Genomic DNA, 22,592 nt, shown 5'->3' with positions numbered 1-22,592 from the left:
CCGTACTAGTAGATATATAGTCTCTCTCTCTCTCTCTCTCTCTCTCTCTCTCTGTGGCTGTGGCTGTTAATATGAAAAAACGACTTCAAAGAAAGGCTTATAACTCCCGCCAGTGGACAGCAGCCCAGCAGCCAGTGTTTTCAATTCAGTGTTTTGCCACCTCATCTTCTTCACATCCGTCTTGTGTCACTTTGCCACGGGGTACCTTATCACCGGTGGATATCGCAGAGAAACCCCACTTCAAGCTGCTGTGGGTATTGCCCCACCATGCCCCACCTTTTTCGGACGCCTCAACCGTTCTGTTGTCAAGCTGGGAATGGCCGGCTGGGCTGGACTGTGAGCTGCCCTGCGTTCTTTGTTTGGCTAGGAGGGCAAAGGAATCTTTGAATTGTTCAGGAAAATGCTGGGTACGATATTAACTTGGTGTCTTCAGCCCCAAGGCGCAAACTGGAAGTGCCTAAGCGAGACTTATTTCATTCAGCCTTCAGGAACGCGGGAGCTCATGAGATTGTGGCGTCCGATCTGGGCTGCGCCGCCTTCAGATTTTGAGATCTAGTCTGGCCTGGTCTGGTTCAACGGCCACGTCCTTACGGGAGCTTCCTAGCGTTGGTTTGAGTTTCGAGTTTCGAGATGATGTGATGGATGAAATTAGCCAGCCTTGCCTTACCTAAGCTCATCGCAACCTGCTGGTATTCCTCAAGCTTGAGACCTTCATCTCCTTTGACCTGACAGCCATTAGAAGCTGGAGGACAAAATTGCGGGGCAGCCAGCTTCTCCTTTTACCCAACGACCTCAGAGCAACCCAAACATCTAACGCTAGCCTGCTGTACAATAGCCCGGATGATGCCATGTCATGCCAGTGTGAGGTGGCAACGGGTAGGGCTTGTTAGGACATGAGCTTACCTAAGGGTGAAGAGTACATTATACAGAGGGGAGAGGGGGAAATGGGTCGTTTAAGGAGATGGGCGTTGACGAAACAAAAAAAAAAAATAATAAAGGCCTAGGTCCCCAACACAACGGCTAGGCCCAGGCTGGCTTCTGCATCAAACGCCACTCCCTACGTCTTCACGCCTCCTACGTACAACGCTTGGCTGTCCGTCCATTTGCTCAGTCAGGATGGCTGAATGGCGTCTGCACTGCACTCTCCGAGAGGTTGCCATCAGCCAAGTAAGGTTACCATGCATTAGTAGCATGCCAGACCCATCTGCCCTCTGCATGCTTGCGCCGCAGACATAACCCCGGGCCGGGGCCACCCAATCAATGATAACCAACCAACCGAGCAGGTGAACAACAACTCTGCCTGCCCGGTGTTGGAGTCGACAATGCTGTGTTATTATTGATGATATGTACTGCGGCCTTACCGGTCGTCGTCGGGTTTGGAATGGGCCGGCTCGTGTCGCCACGTTTGGGTTTGGTTGGGGACATGGAAGGGAGGGGAAAGGCCATATGCGCTTAGGTAGACTGAGTGTACGGTTATGCTTGGATGAGTACCTAATGGACGGATGTGTGCAAAGAACCTGCTAGCATGGTTGGCGAGCTAGGAGAGTTGAGACCGGAAATGAGGGGGTTGTTTGTTTAACAGGACAAAGGACGGGAAAGGATGGATGGATGGATGGATGTTGTGTACGCAAGGTAAAGAGAGGTAGGGTCGGGTGCTGTGCCTCCTCCCGTTGCTAAGGGCGGCATGTTGAGTTAGGAGGGATGGATGGAAGGGGATGATGACAGGAGGTCGAGGACTCGGGCTTATTTAAGTTGCTTATCTTCCTCGACCGCGGGGACCATTATTGAAAAGATTTTAGATTCCTATCTGTCTGTCACGGACGACGCGTTTTTTGCCAAACCTACTCCCAGCTTACATTCCAGTTCAGTCTGCATTTCGTTGTGATTCCAGCCCAATCTTTTTTACCCTGGGCAACCTGCTCACTTGCTTGTCAGGTCGAATCGTCGGGCTTCACCTACGGTTCCTGGCCGCAGTTCCCACGTTCCCACTTTCCACTTCCTTGTCGCTGTCGTGTCCATCCACGGTTGATTAACTTCGGGCCTTCTGTGACTCGCTCGCTCAGCCTGCCAGCTGGTCCCGGTCCCCATCTCCCCATCCATCCCCATCCATCCACATCCACATCACCGGCTCCATCCCCGCCGATTTCTTTAGTTGATCGTGCAGATCGTTGCATCATCCGGGCAGCTGGAGACGAGCCCTGTCTTGACCTTGCTGCCTCTCCTTTGGTTTATTCTCCTCCATATAATCTACCCTCCCCCCGCAAAGACTGGCCTCGGTTTTTTGTTCCAGATATTATTCTTATCGGACTCGCGATAGCGAAGCGAGACGGAGCTACCCCGCCTGAGCTCCAGCTTCACTTGACGACGGCATACAAGCATCCCTTGTCTGAATGAGTGAGACGATAGTGTTGACGTCGAATCACTTTTCCTCCTGATCTCCTTCTTGAACTCTGATCCTTTTCTTTCTCATTTAATCCTGAAGACATCCCGTTAGCAAACATGACGACTGCCACCGCCATCCCACACAGAGAGCGGCGGCCCTCGGTGGGCGCTCCTATCGTCGACATTCAGGGCAATGTTGGTCCTGCCGGCATCTCGCGGCCCAAGCACAGGCGGACGCACACCGGCCTTGGGGCTGGTGAGATCAAGATTGTTGAGGGTATGAGTTTACAAAAGCTTCTGTGATAAACTCTCAGCTGCTTTCTCCCCTCTTACCCCCTCCCCAACCCCAACTCTGCCTTCCCCCCCCCCCCTCTCCTCCCCTCCCCTTTCCCCCTCATGCGGGGTGTCTCCAATTCTTCTCGAGCTAGCTAGCAGCTAACACACCCCAGCTTCCATCCCCGAACCGCAGCGCGAGACCTGGCGCAAGCACCAAGCAAAGCCCTTCGCCGACAAGGATGGCTTCCAGCGCGAGCTGGTGCGCCACGTTGAGACGACGCTGGCCCGTAGCATGTTCAATTGCGACGAGTCCGCCGCCTACTCTGCCTGCGCCCTCGCCTTCCGCGACCGTCTCGTGTACGATTGGAATCGCACCCAGCAGCGGCAGACCCTGGCCGACGCGAAGCGCGTATATTATCTCAGTCTGGAATTTCTCATGGGACGCGCGCTCGATAATGCTATGCTGAATATTGGGCAGAAAGATATCGCTAAGGGTGGGTTGCTCTTGAGTATCATCGGATCTTGGGGGGAGGGAGCGGATTGGATGAGCGCTGACGCTGTATAGCTGGCCTCGCTGAGCTCGGCTTCCGCATTGAGGACGTCATTGAACAGGAGAACGATGCTGCCCTGGGCAATGGCGGTCTCGGCCGTCTGGCTGCCTGCTTCCTCGACAGCCTTGCCACTCTGAACTATCCCGCCTGGGGCTACGGCCTGCGCTACCGTTACGGTATCTTCAAGCAGGAGATCATCGACGGCTACCAGGTCGAGGTGCCCGACTACTGGCTCGACTTTAATCCATGGGAGTTTCCCCGTCACGACGTGACTGTTGATGTAGGTCTCCCGATCTAGACACTCTTAAGAACCCTGCTGATAGCCTAGATCCAATTCTACGGTCACGTCGTCAAGACGACCGACGAGAACGGTCGCGTCGTTCACCGCTGGGAGGGCGGCGAGACGGTCAAGGCAGTGGCCTACGACGTGCCGATCCCGGGCTATGGCACGTCAACGACCAACAACCTCCGTCTGTGGTCGAGCAAGGCCGCCAGCGGCGAGTTCGACTTCCAGAAGTTCAACAACGGCGACTATGAGAGCTCCGTCGCCGACCAGCAGCGTGCCGAGACCATCTCCGCCGTGCTCTACCCCAACGACAACCTCGACCGCGGCAAGGAGCTGCGCCTCAAGCAGCAGTACTTCTGGGTCGCCGCCTCGCTCTATGATATTGTTCGCCGCTTCAAGAAGTCCAAGCGTCCCTGGAAGGAGTTCCCCGACCAAGTCGCCATCCAGCTTAATGATACTCATCCGACGCTCGCCATCGTCGAGCTGCAGCGCATCCTGGTTGATATCGAGGGCCTGGGCTGGGACGAGGCTTGGGACATCGTCACCCGCACCTTTGGCTACACCAACCACACCGTCCTTCCCGAGGCCCTCGAGAAGTGGTCCGTCCCGCTGGTCCAGCACCTGCTGCCGCGCCACCTGCAAATCATTTATGATATCAACCTGTTCTTCCTGCAGTCCGTGGAACGTCAGTTCCCGAATGACCGTGATCTCCTCCGGCGTGTATCCATCATCGAGGAGACCAACCCCAAGATGATCCGCATGGCGCACCTGGCCATCGTCGGCTCGCACAAGGTCAATGGCGTCGCGGAGCTGCACTCCGATCTTATCAAGACCACCATCTTCAAGGACTTTGTGGACATCTACGGCCCGGATAAGTTCACCAACGTCACCAACGGGATTACGCCCCGCCGCTGGCTGCACCAGGCCAACCCCCGCCTCTCGGAGCTGATTGCAAGCAAGACGGGAGGCTACGGGTTTTTGACCGATCTAACCCAGCTGAACAAGCTCGAACTGCACGTCAACGACGCCGATTTCCGCCGGGAGTGGGCGGAAATCAAGTTCAACAACAAGGTTCGGCTGGCCAAGTACATCAAGGACACGCTTGGGATTGCAGTCAACCCCAACGCGTTGTTCGACGTGCAGGTCAAGCGGATCCACGAGTACAAGCGGCAGCAGATGAATATATTCGGGGCGATTCACCGGTATCTGACGCTCAAGGAGATGACGCCTGAGGAGAGGGCCAAGCAGCAGCCGAGGGTGAGCATCTTCGGTGGGAAGGCCGCTCCGGGCTACTGGATGGCGAAGCAGATCATTCATTTGATTAATGCTGTCGGCGAGGTGGTCAATAATGATAAGGAGATTGGGGATTTGCTCAAGGTGGTGTTTATCCCGGATTATAATGTCAGCAAGGCGGAGATGATTATCCCCGCGTCGGATATTAGTGAGCACATATCGACTGCTGGTACTGAGTATGTTATACCCTCTTTGATAGTTGGGATCGTGGTATGGATGGAACTGACAGACTACAGGGCTTCTGGCACCAGCAACATGAAATTTGTGCTCAACGGCGGGTTGATCATCGGTACCTGCGACGGCGCCAATGTAGACTTCCCCCGTTTCCCCCCCCCCCCAAAAAAAAGCCTTCCCTTCCTTTTTCCCTTCTTCCTCCCCTACCTTTTAATCTTACGGCTAGATCAAGTCATATGCTAACGGTGAACAGATCGAAATCACTCGCGAAATCGGCGATGAAAACATCTTCCTCTTTGGCAACCTCGCTGAAAACGTCGAAGACCTCCGCCACGCGCACACCTACGGCGGCGACTGGACCCTGGATCCATCCCTGGCTCGGGTCTTCGAAGAAATCGAGCGCGGCACGTTCGGCAACCCACAGGACTTTGCGGCCATCATCTCTGCCGTGCGCGACCATGGTGACTACTACCTTGTCTCAGACGACTTCCATTCGTATCTGGAGACACACAAGCTGGTGGATGAGGCGTACCGCGATAAGGAGGGATGGACAACCAAGAGTATCTTGAGTGTGGCGCGGATGGGGTTCTTTAGCAGCGATAGGTGTATTAATGAATATGCGGAGGGTATTTGGAATATTGAGCCGCTGAAGGGGGAGGAGTAAGCCAATGAATTGGGAGTATCTACCTATCTCTCGGGGGGGGTTTTGGGTAGGATAAGAGATTTGGGTAGGAGGCTTGCTGGCTTTGGCTACCGTAATCCTATGATTCGTCTGGAGAGTTATCTGCTCTCTCAATTACTCAATTCCACAAATGGCTCGTTTGGTTCGGCATCCTTTCACCTAGGCAATTCTTTTAGAACACAACTCTTAGTTAAGTATTGTCCATGGTACACTTATATTTTCCGATGACACTGTTTACGATGAGAACGGGGCAGGGTTCACTCCGTGCTCTCGGGCAGGATATGATTGATGCTTGACTGGAGACTGAGAGGTATATGTTCACTCTATTCTGGCTTTAACCTTTGAGCTCGAGCCTTTCTAATTTCAAGCTATTCATCTGCTGGCAAGATTTGCTTCCGTTTTGCTGGATTGAATGTCGTTTTTTTTTTTGTTCGGAGAGAGAGAGGCTAACAGAGAAGAAGGAGGGGTCGCTCAGACAAAACCCCTGCTCCCTACCCGACGGGTATGACGTCATACGCAACGCACAGCCATTTAAAGGTCGGCAAACAAATCAACGAAGCCGAAGTCATATCCGCTGCCGAGTTCCATCCTGGGAACCGGCACTCGGAAATCGGAGATCGGGGACGGTAGACCGATCGGCTTGTCGGAGATAGTGCTTGTACCCAGCTTAATGCTTTATCAGCAGGCCGGTTGTTTGAAATGCTATGGCTTCTGTTGGCTCGTGCTCGGTTTCTGGCCTGGACGAGGCTCTTTGAGCTGAATGGGCCATAAATCTGGTACCTTACATTACGGAGAGGGTTGGCGCAGCAAAGGTGGTGCAGTATTGCGTCATTGTGCATGCTGAGAGGTGCATGGTCTTGATGGGTTCTGAAGACAGGCAGGCTTGGAGAGGACTCAAGAACAGTGAGATACTACGCTGTTTACTTGTTGGCTATGGTGTTTGCCTAATTCGGGGAGGAGGTTGAGACTGTGGATGCTGGGTTAACTTGAATAACAGTTTAGAGAACTCGGGTTACTGTAGAGCATGTCAAGAACGAAGTGGAATACCAGTAGATGGCATCGTTTACTGGAGTCTTTGAGGTTGACAATGCTTTGTTCTTGGAATCTGATTAGGGGTGAAAAAGGTTTTGAGAAGCTTAAACTTGAAGTTCGAGAACAAAGCCGAGCAAAATTGCCGGCCGTGCAGGGGAGAGCGAGGTCTCGGACTGGGATTGAGACTCATTGCGCCGCTGTTTGACAGTCCAAGCGCCTGCTTGGATTGTTTGTTGTTCCTTTGGACGGCTGTTTTACCCCGAGAAGGACACCAAGTGGACTCGAAGGCTTTAAGAGCTGAACTCGAGGTGACGAGATACACCCGACAGACGAAAGAAGCATAGGTCAACTTGAATGTGACTTGATCTTTTGCCAAAAGAGACAAAGTACAAAGAGGGTTACTGCATTCAAGCTGCCAACCGAACGTCGATTAGTTTTCCCTGAGAACAACCGCACTGACTTTAGCCCTGGACAGGAGCATGTGCTCGATATTGAAACGGGGAACGATTCTGGTACCTTTTTTTTTTTGATACTGTCTTCAGAAGCTTTAGAACTGTGAGCTAACCATATCATGCTCTGCTCTTTTTCCTGTGTAAGCTCTTTTTGTAACAACGTAATCGTGTATTGACGTCCCAAATTTACGGTAATATCCACTCCGCTGCGGTCCAGCCCCACTGTTAGTGCCAGACAACCCCGCCAGGCAGCACGGTGCTCGAGCACGGCCGTCGATCGTTCGTTCCTGGATCTGGAGAAATCTCTCGACTTCGCCTCCGGAAGCTTTTCTAATTTTTCTCAAGGTTCAAAATCGCGTGTTTGACCTTCGTCCACATATTCTTAACACTGCGTTATCTCGGAGGCGAGGAGAACCCCCTCAGCGAGGCCTCCAAGCAACCGTCGACCGCCCCGCGTCCTGGGCACAATTGCCCCACCTTCCGACTTCATCGAAGTTCATCCATCCACCAGACACCAGCTATCGAACTGGCACTCTTCGTACCTCGTACCTCAATCAGGTCGACATCACCCTCCGCCAGCTGCTTCGATCCAAACCAGCCCCAACTCTTCAACGCGTCAAAACGCATCACGTGTCAAGAAATTAAACAACAACCATCACCATGGCCGAGTTCGTCCGCGCGCAGATCTTCGGCACGACCTTCGAGATAACGTCCCGCTACACAGACCTGCAGCCCGTGGGCATGGGTGCGTTCGGGTTGGTGTGTTCGGCTCGCGACCAACTCACCAACCAGGCCGTCGCCATCAAGAAGATCATGAAGCCGTTTAGTACGCCGGTCTTAGCCAAACGAACCTATCGCGAGCTGAAGCTGCTGAAGCACCTGCGCCACGAGAACGTCATTTCGCTGAGTGACATCTTCATCTCGCCGCTGGAGGATATCTACTTTGTGACGGAGCTGCTCGGGACTGATTTGCATCGGTTGTTGACCAGCAGGCCGCTGGAGAAGCAGTTTATTCAGTACTTTTTGTATCAGATTATGGTGCGTCCGAGACCCGTTTTGGGGGGGGTTGGGTTTGGAGGTGGATGTCGTGTGGACGTAGGCTAACCTAACGTTTTCAGCGCGGCCTCAAATACGTGCACTCGGCGGGCGTGGTGCACCGCGACCTTAAGCCGAGCAACATCCTGATTAACGAGAACTGCGACCTCAAGATTTGCGACTTTGGCTTGGCCCGTGTCCAGGACCCGCAGATGACGGGCTATGTGTCGACGCGGTACTATCGTGCCCCAGAGATCATGCTCACGTGGCAAAAGTATGATGTTGAGGTTGACATCTGGAGCGCTGGATGCATTTTCGCCGAGATGATGGAGGGCAAGCCGCTCTTCCCCGGCAAGGACCATGTCAACCAGTTTTCTATTATTACTGAGTTATTGGGCACTCCGCCGGATGATGTGATTGAGACGATTGCGAGTGAGAATGTGGGTGTGAAATCTTTGGAGCTTTTGAAGATATCTGCTGACCTGGCAGACCCTCCGCTTTGTGAAGTCACTCCCCAAGCGCGAGCGGCAGCCGCTCAAGAACCGGTTCAAGAATGCCGAACCGGCCGGTATGTTTGTTTGCTTTCTATCCCACCGTTTGAGCCACACTAACATTGGGTACCAAGCTATCGACCTCCTCGAGCGCATGCTCGTCTTCGATCCCAAGAAGCGCATCACGGCAGCCCAAGCACTCGAGCACGAGTACCTTGCGCCATACCATGACCCGACCGACGAGCCGGTGGCCGAGGAGAAGTTCGATTGGAGCTTCAACGACGCTGATTTGCCGGTTGACACATGGAAGATTATGATGTGAGTCCCCTTCTCTTGACAAAGCAAACAGGTCGCTAATGTGAGGGGAAAAAAAAAAGGTACGCCGAAATCCTCGATTTCCATAACGAGGAAGGTGGTCTCTACGGCCAGGAGGAGGCGGAAGCGCAAGAAGAGCAGCTTAATAATATCCAATGACTGGGCACAACTTCCATAAGTCTGGGTCGGACGGTCGAATGGTCGGATGGCGTTCCGGAGTAGGCAGAGGCACAGAGAGGCATGCTTTTGGATTCTTCATCAGACAGGACAGAGATTGCCATTATACATACTGCTGCAGCATACACAGGACACAGCATAGTCATGGGACATGACGGACAGAGCTCGGGTGTTGGCTGGGGGGTAATGTATAAGGCTGACTGGCGTGTTTTGGATGGGAATGGGATTGGTTAGGGAAAAGGTGTTTGCTTTGGGAGGGGTTACCGGGAAGGTTATATATACTTTTCGTTTTGGGGTAGATTGCAATGGGAATGGGTATTACCTGGATCGAGAGAACGACTTGTTTTAATCATCCAAGTCCGACACCTCCTGAAGGTTGGGATTGTCCGGTATGACAAGCTAGGAACTATGACAGTTCGAAAACCGAAAAGTGGCTAAATAAAGCCTATTGATTGAACCAGTCAATGAATGAATCTGCAAGCCAGACGCCTTCTCACATCAACTCCTCTTGAGCAAGCTATCTTCTCCGCCCGTCTCATTGTTACAACGAACCCTAACCCTTACCATAAACTCATTCCTACCTGCGAGCATGCCCTAACCTTGACCTCTTCCAGCACACAATCACGGTGCCAAGCGTCCATGCTCGCTCATCAAGGACGACCCCACGTTGCACACGTCACTGGCTTGATGCGGGCCGCTGCTTCAGACCGCCTGTGCCAGTTTGGCGTTCTCCATTTCGCTTGGGTCACACGGTTGCGGCTCTGCTGTCTGTGTGTTTTTTTTTTCTTTTTTTTTACTTGATTTTATCTCTTAAACCAGAAGTTGGCAGTCAAAATCTCACAATCTTCAGGTACTTCAATGTACAGTGAGTGAACCCCCCCCCCGCCAGCGACAGGGCAATCTTTAGCTGTGGATCACAGCAGAACAGCGGGGAGTTGTGCTGTGGATTGGGCACCCCTCTATCGTGCAAGTCAACTGAGTTTCAAGCAACGATCGAGGGAGTGGACAATTTTATCAGTTAAAGTGAAATGAACCTGGACTTTCCTCCATAACAGGTCCGCTGCAAGGTCTCGACATCAATAGACGACAGACAGGCTCGAAATCCGACAAAACGAGATCTTAATTAGACAGTACGACTGGCCCGTTACAAGAGAGCTAGCTAATTGCTTTGATGGCTACACGATCGTAGCCTCGCCTGCTCGTTTCGCCCCGTTCCGTTACTTTCATCTCTCATCTCATCATCTCATCATCTCACATCTCATCATCTCATCATCATCATCATCATCTCCGCAACTGAAAATAAACCGTCATGTCTGCGCCAACAAGCCCCTTTTCCCCATCCCCCTCTGGCTCGGACTGGACGCCCCTCGTCTGCGTCGTCGACTTCCATCATGCCCGCGGCCCCGAGGTCGAGCGCTGGTTTGGTGTCGAGGAAGGCTTCGATCCTGCGGTGGCATATGATTGGGGCTTGCTGCCGTTCATGGCGCTGAGTGATGGCGCGCATGCGTACGTTTTTCCCCTCCTCTCTCAGTCACTAAGTTAAGTCGTAGGAACGTAAAAATGGCTAATGATGCGTGGCCAGGTTAACCGAAGAATTCTCCTACTTCACACTCCTCCGCCCCTCTTCCTCTTCCAGCCCAGCAACCTCTCTCTTCGGCATAGCCTGCACCCGCCAAATCGATGCTTCGCAACTCATCCACCGCCCGGCGGACGTCACTCGCTCAACCGTCCAAAAAGCGGTCGTCGTGATAGCCGACAGCCCCGCGCAGTTTGGCATGCTCCGCGAGCGGCTGAGCGTGGTGACCAAGGCGTGGTTTGCGCAGCGCGAGTTCGGGGACGTGGAGATTTTGAAAAGGTTTCAGGAGAGTTTGGTCGATGAGGCGGTGAGGGATCGGAAGTTGAGAGAGCAGCGAGGGAATGGGGATGGAGGGGGAGGGGATCAGCAGCATTTGGGGTTGAGTCTGAGGGAGCTGGTGAGACAGTTTAGATGGCAGACGCTTGTGTTGTTGAAGGCGGCTTTGCTGCAGCCTAAGGTAGGTCGGATTCGGGATTCTGATGAATAAGAGAAGGTTTGGGGGGAAGGGTTGAAGGCTGATGAAAGCATCTAGATGCTCTTCTTTGGCACTCGCTGCGAGCGGTTGTGTCTGACGCAGTTTTCCCTCATCTCGTTGATTCCCGGGCTACTTCGTAACTTGCAAGACTCGGCTGGTCCCGAGCTGCACAGCTACGAGCAGAACCTTAAACGCCCCGAAGGCGTCAAGACGAGCGATCGGTCATCGCTGCTGGCGTATATGGGCTTTCCGCTGCAGATCTTTGGCAAGGTATTTGTTCTCAACTCCTGCCCTTGACTCCATACTTACCCCCTCCCTCCTCCTCCAGGGCAGCCTGTTCGGCCCTTACACCCCCCTACAACAACTCGACCTGCTCGCGGATTTTGGCACGAAATCCTATATCGTCGGCAGCACCAATTCGCTGCTCCTCCAACAAAAAGACCGCTACTCTGACATCCTCATCAACCTCGACGAAGGTACCATCAACATTACCTCGCCCTCTTTGCGCACCGCCCTGTCCCTTTCAACCCCCGATCGCCGCTGGATCGACTTCATCACCCAGAATGTGAACGACACCTGGGACGACGCCAACCCAAGCCGGCCCAAGACCATGGGGTATGCCGGCAGCGAGGAGTTCATCCGGCTGCAGTTCGAAGAGTACTTGCTTTCACTGGCATCCTGTGTCAAGTACCGCGCCCATCTGGCGAAGCACGCCAATAACCCGCGCATGCTCCTCCCCGAGATAGAAGGCGACCCCTCCACGGATTTCAACAACGACTTTATCGAAGCCTGGCAGCGCACCGACAATTATCGCATCTGGAACTCGTTTACGGACTCTCACCTCTTCGACATCGTCGAGCCCCGACACCCGTGTGCGGGGGGTCTGACGCTGGAGGATATCCAGCGCCGATTGGCGCAGCAGGTGCAGGATTTGCATTTGGATGAGCGGTTTGCGCAGAGTAGGGAGGTGCTGGGGAGGAGTGTGGCTGCCGGGAAGGAGAAGGCGAGCAGCTTTTTGAATAGGGTTTATGCGGAGATGGAGGCTTTTAGGGAAGGGCAGCGGAAGAAGGCAGAGGAGGCGGCGAAGCAGAAGGAGGGGGAGCAACAGCAGGGGGAGAAGCAAGAGGGGGAGGGTACGCAAGGAGGGGGGCCGGGGTTCGCGGATAGAGCGGGGGCGTTCGTGAGTGGTTGGGCGGCGTGGGGGAAAAGTAAATGGTCTGGTGGTGGTGGTGGTGGTGGTGGTGGTGGTGCTGGCACTGCGTCCTCCTCAACCTCCGAAGCCAACAACGCCCCAAGCAGCAGCAACGGCTCATCAAGTACAGCAGGGGGCTGGACCTCCTGGGGAAGAGGGCACAAATCTCGACCTTCATCTGCCTCCCTTCTCCCCCGCCGAAGTCAAGATACCGTCCGCGAGCGTAGCGAACGCGACAGTGAAGACCGAGAGCTTACCGACAAGGAAAGGAAACACCTCTCCGGAGGAGTGACATCCCCCTCTTCATTCTTTACCTCCTTCATCGGAAGGATTGCGACGCCCACAAGAGAGTCGTTTGAGATATCTCGTCCTGGCACAGGGACCGGATCTGGGTCTGGATCCAGGGAGGTCCTTTTCGATGATCATGCTGCTGCATCGTCATCATCACGACCGGCGTCTCCTACAAAGAAAAACTCTGTTACGGAGAAGGCGAAGGAGAAGGAGAAGGAAAAGCTAACTGTTCCGGATAATGACACCGCAGAGACGGAGAGCTTTAAGAGCGCGCAGGAGGGGGTGTTGACGGATAAGGAAGATGATTCGGAGGGGTATGAACGGGTGCCGAGTCAGGTGTCGGGGTTTTGGGAAGTTGGGGGAAAGTACGCGACGGGGAAGAAGGGTGAGGAGGCGGAGGGGACGTTGGGAGAGGAGGAGAGTAGGGTTTGGGGGAGGTAGTGATTCCTGGTGAGGGCTTTGATTTGGGTTTGAAGAAGTAATGGGCTTATGTAGGGAGAGTCTACCTAGGTAGATAGATATTTATGGTTTGGGTCTTGAAGAAGAAGGGGGAAGGCTGTACCATGAGAAGAAGGGGGTCATTGTTACCGGGTATACAATCGTTGGGGCTAGGGGAAGATCTGAAGGACTTGGGCATGGCAGCGAGTAAGATGGCTGAGAGAGGGTATAGAAGGAGAAAGGCCTCGAATCTTGCGTTTAGATAATGACAATCAGTATATACAAGCGTGATAGTGTCAAGAATGACTTCAAATGTCGCCAAGTACGGATTTCTCTATACCTACCTATGCCTGATTTTCTTCATAGGGGGAGTTGCTTATAAGAGTAAATTACCAAATTAGATAAAGTCTTCCCCCCAGGAAGAGAGCATAGAGACCAATTCTTATTCATTCGTATTTGACTTTTCAAAGACCCATGTGTTTTTTTTTTTTTTTTTTTTTTACGCTTTTATCCATCTTTCATTGGCTTTATAAGCTCTGGATGAAGTGCCCCATTCGCCACTTACCACCCCGCGCCCGATAGATAAGATAAGGCCTGCTGCCCCTCCGATCCATCAACTAACGGGGCGGCTCCAACAGATTATGGGCGATTTCTAATCCATTACAACTTCACCTCTTCGCAACCGCCACCGGCGACGCCCATCGCATACATCATTCACATATACCTACTTAAGCCTAGAATTTGAATTGCAAAGATTTTCACCTCGAAGACTTACCTACCCTTACCTACCCGACCTCCGAAAACCCTTCAGTTAAACAACACAAAGGGGTCACCCCCAACCCTCTCCTTACAATGCCCCCCTCCCTCGAACAAGACCCCTCCTCCTCCCTCGTCGCCCCAACCCCGGAACACTGCCCCGGCCCCGAGTCCCAACAAGCCGGCACTGCGGCCTCTTGCGCCGGCTGTCCCAACCAACAAATCTGTGCCTCCGCCCCGAAAGGCCCGGACCCCGACCTGCCGCTCATCGCGGCGCGTCTCGCGCGCGTGAAACACAAGATCCTGGTTGTGAGTGGCAAGGGCGGCGTGGGGAAGAGCACGCTCACCGCGCAACTCGCGCAGGTACTGGCGGGGGGAAACCCCGACCTCACGGTTGGGGTGATGGACACAGATATTTGCGGGCCGAGCATACCCAAGATGCTGGGGGTAGAAAATGAGACGGTTCATGTTAGCGGGGAGGGATGGGAGCCTGTGTGGGCGGGGGAGAATTTAGCGGTTATGTCGATTCAGTTTATGTTGCCGAATAGGGATGATGCGGTTATTTGGAGGGGGCCGAAGAAGAACGGGATGATTAAGCAGTTCCTGAGGGATGTCGCGTGGGGGGAGCTGGATTTTTTGGTGGTCGATACGCCACCGGGGACGAGTGATGAGCATTTGAGTGTTAATACTTTTCTGAAGGGGTGTGGAGCTGGATTTGAGGGCGCGGTGGTGGTCACCACGCCGCAGGAGGTCGCGTTGCTGGATGTGAGGAAGGAGATTGATTTTTGTAGGAAGGCTGGGATTAGAGTGTTGGGATTGGTTGAGAATATGGCGGGGTTTGTGTGTCCTAAGTGTCGAGTCGAGAGCGAGATTTTTAAGGCGACCACGGGAGGGGGGAAGGCTCTGGCGAAGGAGATGGGGGTGCCGTTTCTTGGGTCGGTGCCGCTGGACCCGAGACTGGGCATGGCATGTGATTATGGGGAGAGTTTTCTTGACTCGTTCCCGGATAGTCCTGCTTGTGCGGCGCTCAAGAATGTTGTTAAGGGGCTGATGGAGCAGATTGGGCTGGATCCGAGCGAGGTTGTGCCAGAGGGTTAAATGAGAAGGGGAAGAGGGGTATGTGGTTGTTATATATAGAGGAGGACTATACCCATAGACTATCTAACCCGTTAGAATTTTAAACCACCTGGTCATGCTAGCGCCCTTGAGCTCCTTAAGCCGCACCAAGCTTCGACGGAATCTCCTCCAGATCCTCGGGCGACTCAATGTCAAAGATCTTGGTCACCTCGCTGGTGTTGCGCATCAGCTCCTTGGCCCCGGCGTACAGCATGCGCTGTTCGCTGTTGCATGTGGTTGGCATGTAGTAGATCATGACGTATGGCACCGACATGCGGCCGGAGGGCTTCAAGGCTCTGTTAGCTTGACCTTTCAGACAGGTGGGGACGTGACACATTGTACAAGGGAGGTGAGGGAGGACTGACCAGCGTCAGCGGATAGCTCAAGAGAATGAACCGCGGCGAGTGGTCCGGCAGGTCCTCGGCCAGCTCGTCGAGGGACTTGTAAACTGTCTTGTCGTCATCCTGGCGGATTTCTTTGGTTTGTTTATCGATGAGGTCTACAGGCACATTAGTTCCAGATCATACATATGGCATAGCAGTCTCATCTCATCTCCCGACTTCACCTTGGTTGCTGACAAGGGACAAGGGGTAAGGTGAGGACAACACTACAGAGAGACATACATACAGATGACAGCTTGCGGCTCATTCACCCGCGATGTGCCCAGACGGAACTTGCGCAAGTGCGTCTTGGTCTCGTCGGAGAAGGTGTACATGCGTGCCTCGGACGCCTAAACGACAAGGGGTAAGGAGTTCAGCTGTCTGGGCTCTCGACATGATAGGGGGCTTTCGTACCATTGTGAATAGATGAGATTGTCTCTCTGTTTCACACGACTAAGATGGACTCAACCCTTGAACAAGTATAGATGAATGTCCCAGATAGGAAGCAACGAGGCTGTAAGTGGTAACCCTCACCTCCGGGGGACGAGAGGCCAGGTTAAGCTAGATCCATGGTGGGGCTGAGCACAGCTGCCCCGCACCGACCCCACGTGTGCTGGCCCGCATTGGACTGGGTCCCGGGCTTGGCAGATCGTGGGGTCGGGTTGGGGTTGAGCCGGGGGATCATCATCAGGGTCCCAGGGGCGTCCGAGACAGATTGATCAGTGGCAGGTCGACTCAAAAAAAAAAAAAATAGTGAGAAGATATCAAGGAAAGGGAAAAACAAAAGTAGTTATCACGTTCATCAACTCAGGTAAATGTCAAGTCTCCAAGTGACATGTCTCAAGTCAAGGGTCGAGACGTCTTCCGGCATCGTCTCCCGGAAGTTGGAGAACTGGAGTTGCTGATACACTACTGAATTGTGTTTTGTTCAGGAACACGGGATCTGATGCAGAAAGAATGACGAAGCATTGACACCAATCGCCACATATTACCTCGCGTTTGGTGCCCTCAACTCATGTCCTGACTGTTCTTAGGAGAAGCAACTGGCTACCCACGAAATGATGGCATTTTCACTTGGTCATCATATCTTACCATCCCGACCAGAGGTGTCCAACTTTTGGATTGTCGATGATCCAATCTGGCTGCCCCCAAAAGTCTCAATGCTTGCGGTAGTGTACGCTAGCCACCGAGTTTGAATCCTGTGGCAGGATATGTACCAAAAAAGCCTACAGTTAGTGAGAGTCCTACGGTTTAGTGAAAGTGCTTCGTCTCTCATACAGAACCAAGAACAAGATGATATTGCTTAGGATCTTCACAAGAGTAAGATGCCACGGCTCTCTCGCCACATACCCTTCAGTTAACGATTGCATCACGGTCGGTACTGGGAAGAATAGTCAAGCTTTCCGAGTGTATCAAGGCCCGAGTCTACTACTGGGCGCAAGAGGCACTTGTAACATTAAAAACTCATCTCAAGAGAGACAACGTCAAGTGTATGACTGACTTGAGTGCATATGGAAGATGTGAATGTCGACTCTTCCTGTGAATCGGATGTAAAGCTTCTCCAGCCTTCCATCCTCTCCAACCCGGAGAATCCAATCTCAGGAATCTTCCCCGGCGGCAACAACTCTTAGTTAGGACAATCGCCTATTCGAGCCAGTCGTCACAACCACAGTAACTTCGACGATGGCTGGTCCCGAAACCCGCAGATCGACGCCCGTCACGGTCCGTGTTGATATAAACAAACACCTGTAGAGGAGCCAGGCCCGGAGGAACAGTCTCTCTTCTGCTTCTCTTCCGAGTCCCTCTCCCATGAAGACACCAAAATGACCTACCATGCGACCGCATCAGCACTCAGTACACTATGGCAACCCGAGCTTGCTGTAGTGAACGAACTTGTTGCCCTGATTAACACCTCAACACAAGCCATCACAGCAACCGGTAGATAGAGTAGCATCAGACTGCCGCTGGGTAGTTGGGTTTGTCACGGCCAAGGACAACGCTGACTTGGAAACATTGCACGTACACAAACCAAGTTTCATCAACTCTCCATCAACCTCCTCTACGTATCGTGAAATATACACGAGGAAGGCGCCGATGAAAGGTAGGCAGCGACGGGGAATAGCGGCTTATTACGGCAAGGAAAGGGGTAAATATTTCGTCGAACTGACGGATGATGGTGATGCTGATGATGATAGTCTGGTGATGCGAGGGCGGACTTGAGGTGTTGTGTTCGTTGCTGATGCTGCTCTCAAAGTTTCGATTGATGGCCTTAAGGTGGGTAAATTCTGTTGCCCATGACTTGCTGGTTGAGATCGGCAGCTTCAAGAGTTGTTTATGAGATCAAAATACTTTTGGTTGATCACCAAGATTTTTACGTTTATCCCTTTCTTCGATGATGAGCCCAGCCCTGGGCGAGGGGCAGCCCCACCCCCTTTTGGTCGATCCTGGGATCATAATCAGGGGGCCATGAGCATCTTTTTGATCGGAGTGCGCTCCGTTTGCAAACGCCACTTTTACGCTTGTGCTGCCCTGCGCGGATCGAGAGTTTCCGCAGAAAAAGCATATTTCCTTGTGAAACCCCAATATATAGCATCTTCGTCCTGTCCTGTTTGGTAGGTATTACAGCGTCGTTTGCCCTACCGACTTGAAGAAGCATTCGCGAAGGCAAAAAAGAAAATGCGGCACTTGCTGTGCTGTTAATCTCCAATCACACCACGACAACGCAGGCAATATTAGGGGTGTGGGGCCCTTACAGCCCAAGCATCCCAGTTTCCGCCCGAGATCCCCTGTCCTTGGCGTTTATTTCAGCGAGTAATGACGAGAAGCAGAAAAATTCCCAGGAAACCAGAGAAGAAATTCCAAGGCTTGGGAATTGGGGATCCGGGGAGAGCGGCAACGAGCGATTGAACGGAACAGAGTGGACGAGGAGCTGAGAGATCTGCAACATGGCTCCGTACACGCGGCAGCGGTGCAGCTGCGGCGCAGAGAGAAACCTTCTAGCGTGGATTGGGCGGATGGATGGAGTGTGCATACTGTGCATCTACCACGTATTTCGTACGGTTTAGCTATTATAGATATGGACTCTAGAAGTGTTGCTAGGAGAGGGCAAACGGCCGTTTGTGGTTGTGCTGAAAACGGCTGCCATCAAGCGAGTTGGTATTGTGGTGACGAGACTATAGTGGGGGAAACGGCATCTTGTCCACATAAATGGCTAGAGATTTGGCTCTGTTGGTGCCCAACTTACAAAACCAGGTCGCTGAGAGAGAGACCAGAGAACTGCCTTGGTCTTCCGTAAGTCTTTGTCAGGACGACGAACATTGTTGCCGTCAGGCTATGGCAAGCGATGGAGAAGCGAGCCGTCCTGCAGCTCCCGCGGCCTGCGTTTGGAGCGCCTGGGGAGTCTTCCGGAAGCTTGAAAACGACTGCTCCATGCTTTGAGATGCCGCAATAGGCCCGCTCTGTGACTTGATACTCCAGTCTGACACCCAGCTGTAGCCTTCGTCCACCAACGGTCGTTATGACTGACTCCATCGACGTGTCCCACGTTGATATCTCACTTCTGGACCGCTGCAGCAGCCTGCAAGGTGAGTCTGCCGTGAAATCTTCACAGCCCTGTTTGGCCCTGAGGACACGAGGACGGCTAACCCGTCAACGGCGTAGCTTAGCTGCCTAGGCGGCACGGAAACATTCGAAATGGTCGAATGTCAGCAACTACTTGGGAAGAACGAAAAGAAAGTTCAGTTGATAAGAGACCAAACCTCTCATCAATCGCCAGCTGAGCAGAACCTGGTGGTGTGTGGAAACGACGCGCTCCACTCGGTGATTTCCAGAGCCAGGGTCCCCGGGAGGAGGAGATGGCGTCAACTCCCAGATCGCAAGACGCTCATTTCCAGGAGCGTTCCAGAAAAGTGACAGGCGAGGAGCAATGCACGCAGGCCGAATGTGATATGTTGCGAACTACGAGGAATTCGATGTCATTGACTGGCGACAAAAACGCCAGACACATTAGCTCTTTGATGCCGCTGAGCCCAGCAATCACAGTGCGAGGATTTCCCTAAAATGGACAGGGGGAGCTTAGCTGCCCTTTGGCCTGCCCTTGGCCGATGGGGCCCATGGGGAGTTGAACGGGGATGCGCCCCATGATTGGACTGGTGGGGGCACAAAACCACTCGGCTCACACCCCTGCATAGCCCATCTTTGGCCGCGAGCCCCACCTGCAGGTGGGTTAATTCACCAATCAGCGATCAGCCCAGCCTGGTCCGCGGTCGCCCCCCAGAAAGGCACACGGACCCTTCCTTTTCTGCAGGGAAGCAGCACAGGTGCATTGGAGGTGCCGCCAGCTTCTCTTTTCTCTCATCAGGAGTAGGAGTTCTCTCTGTTCACGCCTTCAAACTCCTTTCAACCTTCTAGTTTTCCTGGACCAGCGCCTGCGCAGCTCTTCCTCGCGAGCCCGCACCCACGCAAATTCCCACACTCGACCCTCCTTTGCGTTCGAGTTATCACCGCCCGGCTTTTCTTTCTCGCAAAGAAAAAAAAGTATTCTAATTTTTCGTCTCATCACGCGTGGACACGACACACCTAAACACCCACACACAGCATCACCAGCCCCCTCGGGCAGCTTCCATTTCCCCAGACCAAACCAATTCGCACTTAATCGGTCGCCGATACCGCTTCTTTCTGTTTCCTCGTCGTAAAGCGCAGTCTGCACTTACACTCCTCCATCCCAATTCCATTTTGATCTGACTTTACGTCCGGACGCCGACTCGCACTCGCCCTCCGGCATCTCCCTTGTTGCAAGCGCTCTGCGAACAGCTGCCCAGCCCGAACATCAACCGACAGCTCCTCGGCGCGCGCTGCCATTGCTGTGATTGCGGGCGAGCCCCATCTCTAAATTTAGTTCCCCGTTCACTCTCAGCGCCAGAGCTGCTTTATCATTCCCTCGCGAACTACGTTGCTCTAGCGGTAGTTTGGACTGACCGCTTTTATACTTGGCATCTTAATACAACCAACACATCACAACCACAACAATGGCTTCGAAGGTTTGTCGGGTCTGCGCACAACGTTGGATTGTGCGGCTTGCGACTAATGCCGTCTGCAGTTTACGAGAGAATACAAGCTGGTCGTGGTCGGCGGTGGTGGTGTCGGCAAGTCGTGTCTCACCATCCAGCTGATCCAGAGCCATTTCGTCGACGAATACGACCCGACTATTGAGGGTGCGCACTCCGAAACCCCCATTCAGCTCGATATCCCCGTGAGACGGTGCAGCTGACCCCGATTGCGTGCAGACTCGTATCGCAAGCAGTGTATTATCGACGACGAGGTGGCGCTGCTGGACGTGCTCGACACGGCCGGCCAGGAGGAGTACTCTGCGATGCGCGAACAGTACATGCGCACGGGCGAGGGCTTCCTGCTCGTCTACTCCATCACATCGCGCGAGAGCTTCGAGGAGATCCGCACCTTCCAGCAGCAGATCTTACGCGTCAAGGACAAGGACGCTTTTCCCATGGTTGTTGTCGGCAACAAGCTCGACTTGGCTGCCGATCGGAAGGTGTCATATGAGGGTGCGTCCTCACCCCCCTTTATAACGAGCCAGACAAGCTGTGTGGAATGCTAACGCTGCCCAAAACAGAGGGCAAGGCGCTCGCGGACGAGTTCAAGTGCAAGTTCCTCGAGACATCGGCCAAGACCAACACCAACGTCGAGCAGGCCTTCTACGAGGTAGTGCGCGCCATCCGGAGGTACAACCGCGAGATGCAGGGCGGCCCGGCCTCCGGGAGTGGGCTATCACATAACAGCGGCGGCATGGGCAAGATGGACATGGCTGATGACAGCGCCGAGGCTGGGTGCTGCGCCAAATGTGTGCTGATGTGAGCGGAATTGAGGGAAGGATGGTTTTAATGTTTAGGGATTGAAGGATGGGATGTGGGATAGAGGGAAGGAAGCCAATCGGATCAGCCATGAGAGGAAGGGCCCGGCCTGGGCGGTAGTTTTCGTCGGGTAGTAGACCCAGGAAAGGGGGTCACCTGCCACACATGGACGCAACCTGCACCAGCGCCAAACCCTTACCTAGGCACGATCCGATCGGCTGAGGAGGAAGTGGTAGTTGTGGGGATGATAGATGATGATGGATGACAGATAATGCGTTGTTGAAGCAGCAAGTCAAGTCAAGTCAGCGGAGGATGAGGCTTGTTAGGCACACATCTTCAGGCGGGCAGAAATGTTTCGTCTTGTGGTAGCCTACCAGGCCGATAAGCCAGTCTCGTTGCTCTACGCGCACAAACCCAGGTTGTTGGGCTGTTCCTTTTCTTTTCTTTTCTTTTCTTTTTTTTTAAAAAAAAATTGTGTTGGGAGTTTGTTATCGATTGTTTATAAACCGGGTTCTTTGTTCTCTTTCTATAAGATAGGGCTTTTTTTTTCGCTCGAGATTTTTCTTCTTAGCTTTGTAATTTTTTTTCCCTCTACCATCCCTCGTTTTCTTTTTCTCGTCTATTTTTTTGATATCTCTGCTTTGTCTCTCCGACACCACACATCCCCAGACGGGAATTGTTTCCTTTTTGTATTGTGTGTGTGTGTGTGCGTGTGAATGTGTTTTGTTGGTTGTTGGCATTGCGTGTCATTAAAATGGAAGGGGAAGAGGTGATAGGTATGAAACGCGTATGTAGTTGTCTGTATGTACCACTGCCCTTGATGTGTATGGACCTGGTTTTGATATTACAAGGCAGGACAAGATGATGGATAGGTAGGTAGTGGGTAGGTAGTGGGTAGGTAGGAGGTAAAGAGAAGGTGTTGGGAACTATACATTGGTCTACATTGAGGTCAAGTGTCCGATGCAGCATGTAGTATGTCGTACTTCCGAGTATGAGTCGTACTGCTTGGGCCCGTTTTGGACAGTTGATCAGCTATGGATGTTCAATCGCCTCTCTAGCCTGTGTTTTGATTATCACTTTTGAGCAGCCCACTATAATCATCACGACAGTATCTCCAACCCCTTTTATCATCCTACAAACTTCCAAACCTCCAATTTTGTCTACCCCTTGCTTCTGGGTACAACAACAAGTTCAACAAACATCCTCACGCTCCTCTTCCGTCTTTTTCAAAATGCCTTGTTGTGTAGTGTCGAAGTTCCACAAGGCATTTGACTGTGTCATACCGGCTCCAAAAATTCCCCTGACGATCGCCGCCTGTCTGCCACGCCGAAAAAAAACGTCCGTCTCGGTTCGGG

The 22,592-nt window shown here is 53.0% G+C and overlaps 6 protein-coding genes across 6 annotated transcripts; 5 read left to right on the top strand and 1 right to left on the bottom strand.

Moving 5' to 3' along the window:
- Positions 1-2,499: 2,499 nt before the first annotated feature.
- On the top strand, positions 2,500-5,626 carry CTHT_0039120 (phosphorylase-like protein; the record flags this gene model as incomplete). Its single annotated transcript, XM_006694260.1, has 6 exons — positions 2,500-2,659; positions 2,832-3,152; positions 3,224-3,489; positions 3,538-4,964; positions 5,025-5,097; positions 5,216-5,626. The coding sequence occupies 6 exons, from the start codon at positions 2,500-2,502 to the stop codon at positions 5,624-5,626; spliced, it is 2,658 nt and encodes an 885-aa protein (XP_006694323.1).
- Positions 5,627-7,788: 2,162 nt separating this feature from the next.
- On the top strand, positions 7,789-9,128 carry CTHT_0039110 (uncharacterized protein; the record flags this gene model as incomplete). The annotated part of the gene is made up of 5 exons (XM_006694259.1): positions 7,789-8,166; positions 8,247-8,603; positions 8,653-8,731; positions 8,789-8,972; positions 9,032-9,128. 5 exons carry the CDS (start codon positions 7,789-7,791, stop codon positions 9,126-9,128), a joined length of 1,095 nt encoding a protein of 364 aa, XP_006694322.1.
- A 1,327-nt stretch (positions 9,129-10,455) lies between these two features.
- Positions 10,456-13,121, top strand: CTHT_0039100 (uncharacterized protein; the record flags this gene model as incomplete). Its single annotated transcript, XM_006694258.1, has 4 exons — positions 10,456-10,652; positions 10,729-11,179; positions 11,255-11,467; positions 11,526-13,121. The coding sequence occupies 4 exons, from the start codon at positions 10,456-10,458 to the stop codon at positions 13,119-13,121; spliced, it is 2,457 nt and encodes an 818-aa protein (XP_006694321.1).
- An 849-nt stretch (positions 13,122-13,970) lies between these two features.
- CTHT_0039090 (cytosolic Fe-S cluster assembling factor nbp35-like protein) lies at positions 13,971-14,972 on the top strand (the record flags this gene model as incomplete). Its single annotated transcript, XM_006694257.1, has 1 exon — positions 13,971-14,972. One exon carries the CDS (start codon positions 13,971-13,973, stop codon positions 14,970-14,972), a length of 1,002 nt encoding a protein of 333 aa, XP_006694320.1.
- Positions 14,973-15,087: 115 nt separating this feature from the next.
- On the bottom strand, positions 15,088-15,787 carry CTHT_0039080 (uncharacterized protein; the record flags this gene model as incomplete). Its single annotated transcript, XM_006694256.1, has 4 exons — positions 15,088-15,276; positions 15,356-15,489; positions 15,618-15,720; positions 15,785-15,787. 4 exons carry the CDS (start codon positions 15,785-15,787, stop codon positions 15,088-15,090), a joined length of 429 nt encoding a protein of 142 aa, XP_006694319.1.
- Positions 15,788-20,397: 4,610 nt separating this feature from the next.
- Positions 20,398-21,241, top strand: CTHT_0039070 (ras-like protein; the record flags this gene model as incomplete). The annotated part of the gene is made up of 4 exons (XM_006694255.1): positions 20,398-20,409; positions 20,469-20,583; positions 20,656-20,931; positions 21,000-21,241. The coding sequence occupies 4 exons, from the start codon at positions 20,398-20,400 to the stop codon at positions 21,239-21,241; spliced, it is 645 nt and encodes a 214-aa protein (XP_006694318.1).
- Positions 21,242-22,592: the final 1,351 nt, after the last annotated feature.

This window comes from Thermochaetoides thermophila, assembly GCF_000221225.1.
Source record: "Thermochaetoides thermophila DSM 1495 unplaced genomic scaffold scf7180000011816, whole genome shotgun sequence".
NCBI classification, from domain to species: domain Eukaryota; kingdom Fungi; phylum Ascomycota; class Sordariomycetes; order Sordariales; family Chaetomiaceae; genus Thermochaetoides; species Thermochaetoides thermophila.
The sequence above is the reverse complement of the archived record's forward strand: the minus strand, read 5'-3'. Positions and strand labels throughout refer to the sequence as shown.